General features: G+C 44.3%; 1 protein-coding gene across 1 annotated transcript in view; it reads left to right on the plus strand.

Annotated features, from left to right (window-relative positions):
• Positions 1-6,980, plus strand: part of GDAP1L1 (ganglioside induced differentiation associated protein 1 like 1) — a 74,256-nt gene extending 67,276 nt beyond the window's left edge. Inside the window, exon 6 of the mRNA XM_060230871.1 lies at positions 5,547-6,980. Within this exon, the coding sequence (XP_060086854.1) occupies positions 5,547-5,890 (344 nt within the window). The 3' untranslated portion in view covers positions 5,891-6,980. The remainder of the gene's footprint in view (positions 1-5,546) is intronic.
• Positions 6,981-9,334: the final 2,354 nt, after the last annotated feature.

Consider the following 9,334-nt stretch of genomic DNA (forward strand, 5'->3'; position numbering starts at 1 on the left):
TGGCAATGAAAGCAACATGGAGGATGGCTGCTATATGGAAGCAGTCTCCCTCTCTCCCTTTAGTCCTGGTCATCATTAGAATGGTTCACAAATGCTTTCACACACTAAATAATGCACTTTCAATCTGCTTTCAGTGCACTTTGCAGCTGGTTACTCTGTAAAATGTCAGAATCCACTTGCAAACAGTTGCTGAAGTGGATTGAAACTGCATTATTTAGCATGTGTGAAAGCAAAGGCAGTCTTAAAAGGGGGGATGAAGGATATAAATCCAATCCAATCCCTGTAAGGTTTTCAAGGCAAGAGGTGGTTTGCCATTTCCTGCCTCCATGTTGGCCCTGCTTAGCTTCTGAGATCTGATGAGATCAGGCATTCCTGGGACTGTCCAGGTCAGGGCTAGGCTGAGAGTAATGTGACTGGCCCTAGGTCATCCAGCAAGCTTCCATGAAACAATTGGGGCCTTGATTTCTCAGATCCTAGTTCCACACTTTAACCACTACTCCTTGCTGGCTCTTGTGATGGTGATGAAATAGTGTGTTGGAATTTGAATCTTTTTTACTGGCATGAATAATGTTAAAATCTAACTACCGATCTAATTTCTGGCCCCTTCCTCCATCACCCTCAGTAGCTATTTTGAGTGAGGGAATGGACAGTTCTGAGAATGGTTGCTGGACATCTGTCAGGCAGGTGGTTTAGTGGTCCTTCAGCCCATCTGAGTTCTATGCTCTTGCATTATAGCTTTCCTACCTTGAAAAGAGCATGTGCCATCTGCTTGTGTATGGCAAAGGGACATGAGATGGCGTGATTGATTTGTGCACATAAGGTGTCCGTTGGGTTCCTGTCCACAGCCAATGCATACTGCCAGAGGTGGAATTCCAGCAGGAGCTCCTTTGCATATTAGGCCACACACCCCTGATGTAGCCAATCCTCCAAGAGCTTACAAGGCTCTTTTTTGTAAGCTCTTGGAGGATTGGTTACATCAGGGGTGTATGGCCTAATATGCCAAGGAGCTCCTGCTAGAATTTCATCCCTGCGATGCTGGCATCTGCTTTTGATGAAACACCCTACCTTGGCATTGGACTGAGATGGGTGGGGGTTAAGCACCACCCTTTCCCATCTCCTCTCCCCTGTCTCTACTCCCTGATGTGCTGGGAGCCAGAGCTGGTGCATCCTCCTCCTTCAGCAGTGAATAATAATAATAATAATAAATTTTATTTGTACCCCGCCCTCCCCCGCCGAAGCAGTGCCGGATTAAACCCTGTGGAGGCTGCTAGGCAGTCGAAATCTCAGGGGGGGGGGGGCTTGCAATTTATCTCCTGGTATCTCCTGTAAGCACCTTCTCAAGAGAGAGAGTCTTTCCTTCTCCCCACCCAAAGAAAGATGAGCAGAGTCAAGGTGCAAGTGAGTTTTTTTCACCCCCCTGGGCTTTTGCAAGGAAACAGACTGTCCGATCTCCCAGGGCTTTTTCAAGGCAAGGCAAACACACACACTGATCTCTTTGGGCTTCTCCCCACAGCTCTACAAAGGCAAACTGACCTGGGGCCCCTAAAGGTGTGGGGGCCCATAGGCCAGTGCCTACTAGGCCTAATTGTTTATCTGGCTCAGTCCTTCAGTCCTTTTAAAGGGCCTAGCCATGCTTGGGAGTGGCCTCTCTCTACTCAGAAGCCCCATGAGACTAATAAAGGGGCCTTTTGTACCCCTTTCCTGCTACAAGGATGGAGCCCTTGGAGAGCTGATTGTCAGGCAGTCAGCTGTTGAATGGGGCTGATCAGCTGGCCAGCATGTAGATTTTAAAGTGTGTATTCTCATCCCTGGGTCTTGGTGGATCTGAGCTCAGCACTGCAAAATGCTTAAAAGGGAGGGAGTGAGGGAGGGCCTATAGTCATCACTGTTGCCCCCCCCCCCAACAGTGTCATTCAGAACACCTATGTCATAAATATAAACCACTGTTCTTTAATTTAGCTGAGATTGTGCATGGAGTTCAGTAGGGTTTATGCTTCTAGTAGGTTATGTTCAAAGTGTTTCACATGCAGCATCACTAATCTTTACAACAACCCTGTAAAATAGACCCCCATATTATTGGGTGTGTGTGTTTGTCTGAGACTGATAGTAGCTTGCTTAAGGCCATCTTTTAAGTCTGTGGCTAAGATGAGATCTGAACCCACAACCTCCTACCGCAACTAATACTTTATGCAGCTGTGCTACACCAGCTCAGCATCCAGCTTTCTCCCATTGCTCCTGATCCATCAGTTGTTGGCCAACAAAGTAAACTGTGGTATCAAAGCACCTGCCATAGATGTGATATCATAGATGTGAGAAGACAATACTGACTTTGATGGACCAAGGGTCTGGTTCAGTATAAGGCAGCTTCATATGTTCATATCAAAGCAGCTGAGCCAGTGGCAATCAGATCTGTTTTAGGGTAGCATCTGCCCTTTGATGTCATAGAAGGCTTCACAATCATAGGGCCAGACTTCTGGGTGCGATCACACTGGAGATTACGTGCAGCATTATCCTGGCTATGAAAAAGCTGATTCTCTTTTATCCACCCCCCGGCATTCACACAAACCCCCACCCTGCTGCCAGGAGAGGCACAGGTCGCATATGCGAAAGAGGAGTCTTCCGACTGCTCATGCAGGGTGGGTGCAGTGTGCACCTGGCCATTCAGGCAGCTGGGAAATGCACCCTACATGCAGTTTAGAGTTTTGCTACCTGTAAGTTCCTGGTAGCTATTTAATCCAGTCCCAGGCTGTCCGGAGATGAGGTAGGTACGGACAGGACTCGGGAGACAGATGCGTTTGCGTGACTGAGCACATTAAATCCGGATGGGAGGCGTGCCTAGGTTGGGCCAAATCTTTCATGTGATTGCACCCTTCTGACATGCACTGAAGCCCTTGGTGATACATCTACTAAAAAGGATCAGGAAAGGAAAGGCTGATGGAAAGGAGAAACATGAAAACAAAAGCCAGGGTACACAGACAGGCTCTGCAGGAGGGAAGCTCATGGAGATCCAGATAGTTATTATCAAACACGACTGGAAAATGTGTCTGAAAATGCAACAATTCTCCTTCAGAAGCTGGAATCTTAGTGAATTTAGAAATGCGTATTATCTGGAGGAAGGGCTAGCTAAGCTCACACTGAGTCACACAGCAGGGAACCCAAGAGACATCTCTTCCCAGCAAAGACAGCAAAATATTAAAGGTTAGCCTTTCCTCTGCATAAACATAACACTTCTAAAAAGGATACCTGTCACTTCCATCCTTCTGAGGTCGGTAAAATGAGTACCCAGCTTGCTGGGTGGGAAGTGTAAAAGACTGGGGAAGGCAATGGCAAACCACCCCGTAAAAAGTCTGCCGTGAAAACATTGTGAAAGCAATGTCACCCCAGAGTCAGAAAACAACTGGTGCTTGCACAGGGGACCTTTCCTTTCCAATGCATTTGAGAGCTGGCCTGCACTGGGCATTTGCAGAGGGCTTTGAAAATCATCAAGGTTTCGTCACCTTAAACCACTTGTTTTCTTCTCTGCAATATGCTTGGAAATTCCATAGCTGGTATGGGTGAGCTACTTACCAAGGTGATAGACTTCACAGTAAGAGGCAACCTGCAATTAGGAGTGCAAAATGCTGTTAAGAGTCATGGTCTCAGAGGCTATTTTTGGATGCCTCGTTTTATGTTGAAAAATTGCATGTGCAAGAGCATGAATAACTCTGCTTGGAAATGTACATTAACAGAACACAGAACAGGTCAATTGTTGAGTTACAATATTATAATTTCCAACTCTCTCTCTAGTTACAGGTAGAATTGCAATTCTGATGAAGCCCAGGAACACAGCTTATATTAGCTGCAATGAAAATAATTCTAGGTTGTTAGGGTTGCAAAAATATGCTTAACCTTAGGTGGTGAAATCTCAGAAGCCAAAGGGAGTTTCTAGTCTAGTCCATGTGAATTGATGCAGATTTCTAGTGGAAGGATTGGAGTATCAGGGCCCTGTATAGCTATTTCCACTAAGAGAAGCAGAATAAATCACACATTTGTTTACCTGGCAATACTAATTCTGACATGCTCATGTGCAGAAGTAACTCACAACCCATAAAGAAAACAAACAGCTTTCAGGACAAATAAAAACATAAGAAGAGGTCTGCTGGATCAGGCAAGTGGTCCATCAAGGTTAGCATCCTGTCTCACACAGTGACCAACCAGTTCTTCTGGAGGACCAACAACAGGGCATAGAGGCTGAGGTCTTCCCTGATGTTGCCTCCTGGAACAGGGATTCAGAAGCTGACTACCCCTGAATATGGAAGCTCCCTTAGTCACCATGGCTCAAGATCCTCTGTGAATCTGTCTGATCTCCTTTTAAAGTATAGTTTCCACCTTTTAAACACTCTCTGTGTAAAGGTTTCCCTTTGCCCACCCTGAATCTACTGCTCATCACCTTAATTGGATGCCCTAGTAAAAAGTTCTCTTTGTCAAGTCTCTCCACCCTGTGCATAATTTTATAAACCTTTAATAAAGTGTGGCATCTCTCTTTAATTATTTGTATATTATCTCCTCGCCTTCCTCAGTCTTTTAGGCAATAATGTTAAGAGTAGCTTTATTCAATTCTTCCAGGACCAACAGGGAAAAGATAGTGTAACATGGAAAAGAGGCCCTGCCAGGTCCTTTTGCTTCTCATGTCATGTAAAACCATTGTTATATCAGGCACTACAAAATAACTACATTAGCTAATTAATGGCTTTAGTTGCAGATAAAATTTGCTCTCATTAATCTGAGGTTCCAAAGCTGACCACTGGCTTTCATCTCCCTGTAGCAACTTGGATGGGAGTGAACCAAAGATTCAGCAGCACAGGGTTAATAGCATGCGTCTCTCTCCATAGGTGAAAACCCTGGTCAAGTGACAACCATAGGCCTAGGCTTCCCAATCCCCAGGTCCCAGCGGGGGATCCCCCGGTTTTACAGGCTTCCCCCCTCCCCCAGTCAGCTGGCCGGCGGGGGAAGCCCCACCCCCACAGCCATAATGCACCTCCATGAACAATTCCCATAAGGAATGATGGGGAATTGATCCACAGGTATCGGGGGCTCTGGGAGGGCTGTTTTTTGAGGCAGAGGTGCCAAATTTTCAGTATAGCATCCAGTGCCTCTTCCCAAAATGCCCCCCAAGTTTCAAAAGTATTGGACCAGGGGGTCCAATTCTACAAGCCCCAAAAGAAGGTGCCCCTATCCTTCATTATTTTCTATGGAAGGAAGGCATTTTAAAAGGTGTGCTGTCCCTTTAAATGTGATGGCCAGAACTCCCTTGGAGTTCAATTCTGCTTGTCACACCCGTGCTCCTGGCTCCGCCCCCAATGTCTCCTGGCTCCACCCCCAAAGTCCCCAGATATTTCTTGAATTGGACTTGGCAACCCTACATAGGCCTATGGTCACTTAATCAACTTCAGTGCAGAGCTCATTACATCTAATTGAGCTTGCTGGGCAAAATATTGGTTTTAAGTCTCCAGATGAGATCTACAGTGCCTTTTTACACTGTCTCTATTGTGATTTTTGTTCTCCAGGACAGAAGTGTGAACTCTGGCTTTGTGGATGTGTTTTCACCCTGGCTGATATCTTGCTGGGAGCCACCCTGCACCGCCTCAAGTTTCTAGGACTCTCTAAGAAATACTGGGAAGACGGCAGCAGGCCCAACCTACAGAACTTCTTTGAAAGGATACAAAAACGCTTTGCCTTCAGGAAAGTTTTGGGAGACATACACACCACCCTTCTCTCAGCTGTGGTACCCAACGCCTTCAGGCTGGTCAAACGGAAACCCCCATCCTTTTTTGGCGCCTCCTTCCTCATGGGATCTCTAGGGGGGATGGGGTATTTTGCTTATTGGTATCTAAAGAAAAAATACATCTAATGCTGGCCATTCTGGTGTTTAGTTTGGTGTCTTCTGTGCTGTGTTGAAACCATGATGAATCCTCAGTAAATGTAATGAAAATTTGAAACCAATATGAATAACTATACTGTTAATGTAACATTCCATAGTCTAGAAGTAGAAACTTATACTGCAAGGAAGTGAGTCAACAAAAATAGTCAACTTGTTTTTTGGGGGAAAGGAGCCTTTTTTTTTTTTAGGTTTAACTGTTATAAAAATTGTAAACGGTAGACGTGTATAAGGCTTACACAATCACCGTAGAGCAAAACTGCCCTCTAGCACAGTGAAGTGGCATCAGAAGACATGGTAACCCCCAACAAAACAGTTCAACAAGGGGGGGTCTCTTCTGTACCTTTACATTTCCCCCCACTGTCTAATGGCCACATAGCACATTTTCTTCCACAGGTGCAAACAGCAAGGACTTTTCCTCTCTTCTGAATGTGGTAACGTGATGTAATGAGCCAGAGTCTTTTTGCAGAAAGAGAATGAATGGGATCAATTAAACCACAGTAGTTGATAAAGTTCCGGCTTCCGTGGAAATGAAATCTTTCTCTCTTTGTATCATTCTTTCCATTCAATCAAGTATTTTTATTGACCTGCGCTTAGAATGTATCCACTTTCTACTTCTATTTTTTTAATTTTTTGTATCTATAGCTAACAGCCAGTGGTCCTTCTGATTGTAATCTTGATTTCAAAAGATGAAATTCTGTCTTACTGAGGTTATTTGCCTCCAGCTTCTTTCATGAATTTTGCCAAGCATCGTTCACCAATGGAGCCTTTTCGGGACTCAACAACATGACTGTTTTCATTAAGTTTGAAACCATTTCCAAAGGAGTTCTGTTATTTGGACTTTTGTGTTTTCTCTTCTTTTCAGAGCTTTTCTCGGTCACTGTCTTGCTGTGTATTTTCTTAGAAACACTTTGCACAGAAAAAAAAATCACGTTTTTCACTTTCTTGTGCCTTTTGCATGTTGGAAAGAATAATAAGCATCACTGCTACTCACGCTTTAAAAAAACAGCTCTGAGATCCTAAATAAACCATATGGGAGGAGTAACTGCTTTACATTTCTAAATGTGTTCTGTGTCAGTTGACTCATTTCCAAAAGTGTGTGTGTTTGTGTGCGCACGTATGAGAGCACATCTGCCATTTTCCAATTCCATATGTTCAGGGACTGGCTTAGACTCAGGACCAGTATCCCCTTTAAGCTGAATTAGTGTGAGCTAGCTCATAGGTTTTTTTAGCCTCTGGCTCATACATTTTTGTCTTAGTTCAGGAAGGATGGCCCCAGCGCAAACTAATTTATGCAGCAGCCAAATCGCTCAATCACAACTTTAATGCCAGTAGCTCACAAAGTAGAATTTTTGCTCACCTGATCTTGTCAGATCTTGGGAGCTAAGAAGGCTTGGCCCTGGTTAGTTTTTGGATGGGAGACCTCAAAGGAAGACCACGGTCACTATGCAGAGGCAGGCAATAACAACCTGTGAACAATTCCTGCCTTGAAAACTCTACTGGATCACCACAAGTTGCCTATAACTTGGCAGCACTTTCCACCACTACACCCTGTTGAGGCCCATTCTGTCCCAAAACCCTGTCCTTCCCAGGCTTTACTCCCCCCCCCCCACAAAAGAAAAAAAATCTCCAGGAATTTCCCTATCTAGAGTTGGCAACCCTACCTCCTAGTGAGAATCATTATTCTGAGGTAGGTTTGAACTTAACCACCTTTCAGGATCCCCCTGTGCGGCATTTGTACAGGAACTAGCAATCCCAGATTCCAAAGTAAAACTTGCGTTTAAATTCTAAGGAGAATTGTCTTCCCTTGTGAATATTGCAGAAATAGGACACAAAGTTCTGGACCCGACATGTAAAAGTATTCAGTCCTCCAAAGCTGATTTCTGGATCATCATTTTGTTTTGCCTTAGCAAATACACACCAACAAAATTTCCCCTGTACATCACACATATTGTTGAGGATTTGCTAGATGCTTTTCATGCTAGCTGCCCTACAGAATTATAATTCATGATAAGGAAGTTTCCAAGGGAGCAGAGAACAGCCAAGTTTATGAATGAAGTTAAATTATTCAGGAGAGTGAAAGCAGATTAAGGATTTTCAGAAGGATCTCTGCAAACTAGGTGAGTGGGCAACAAAGTGGAAAATGAAGTTCAGTGTGAGTGAGTGAAAAGTGATGCATGCTGGAGCAAAAATCCTACTTTTGCCCTTATGCTGATGAGGTCTAGGACTGGAGGATGGAAATGTCAGCAGAATGCAGCAGTGGTGCAAAATAAATTCTATGCTAGGGATTCTCAAGAAAAGAAGTGAAAACAAAATGTAATTGTAATCTATAGGTTTGGATCCCACATTTCTGTGGGCAGAAAGGGGTGATTTTGCTCGATTCCGCATTCTGCAGTGGGCTTCTGAGATTCCCATTCCCCACAGAAGCATACTGGGGTGCATTTTGGGCTGCAATCAGAGGGGAAGACAAGACTGTTGTGCTCCATTGATGGAAATTCTTCTATCAGCTGTAATTTACAGTCAAATCAAAACTGTGGTGTGACCACATTTGCAATATAATGAACAGTACTACTGGTCGCCACATCTCAAAAAGGATACTATATACAAAGTGCAGAAATCGGAAACAAAAAAAATATCACAAGAAAAGGCTAGTTTGAAGGGCTTTTCCATTTTGAAGTGGGGGACTTGACTAAGGGGAGGGAACGATTCATAGAATGATACATAGTATGGAGAAAGCAGAAAGTATGTTTCCTCTGCTGCTGCTCAAAATATTCAAACTTGATGAGAGCAGGCAAAATAATTTTTTTATACGCAAGATGTAATTACCTTATAAAATTCACTGCCACAGGATGTGACAATAACCACAAACTCAAGTGGCTTTAAAAAATTAGAGAAATTCGTGGAGAATAAGTCCATCAACAGCTATAATCTGTGATAGCTAAATAGGATTTCCATGTTCACTGGAAGAGCACCTTTGAAAGCCAGTTGCTTTGAAAGCCAGGGGCGGGGGCGGGGGGGTTGGACTCTGTACTGCTATTGTGGGGCTTTCAGGATTAGTTGGCTGCTGTGGTATAAAATGCTGGGACTCTGAGCTGGTTAGCCCAGGCTAGCCTGATGTTGACAGATCTTGGAAGCTAAGCAGAGTTGGCCCTTGCTAGTACTTGGATGGACGACCTCCAAGGAATACCAGGGGTGTGATGCAGAGGCAGGTAAGAGCAAACCACCTCTGAAACATCTCTTGCCTTAAAAAAAAGTCTAGGTGGCTCTGGCTGCCAAACAATTTTAGGATTACAAGATGCTGGACTAGATGGGCCATTAGTCTGATGCAGCAGGGCATAAGCAGCATGCTTCCTCCATCCCAGCTACATCACTAACATTATATTGTTATTCTAACCATCATCCCAGAATCTCAAGGCA

The sequence above is a fragment of the Heteronotia binoei genome, chromosome 2 (genome assembly GCF_032191835.1).
Source record: "Heteronotia binoei isolate CCM8104 ecotype False Entrance Well chromosome 2, APGP_CSIRO_Hbin_v1, whole genome shotgun sequence".
NCBI lineage: Eukaryota > Metazoa > Chordata > Lepidosauria > Squamata > Gekkonidae > Heteronotia > Heteronotia binoei.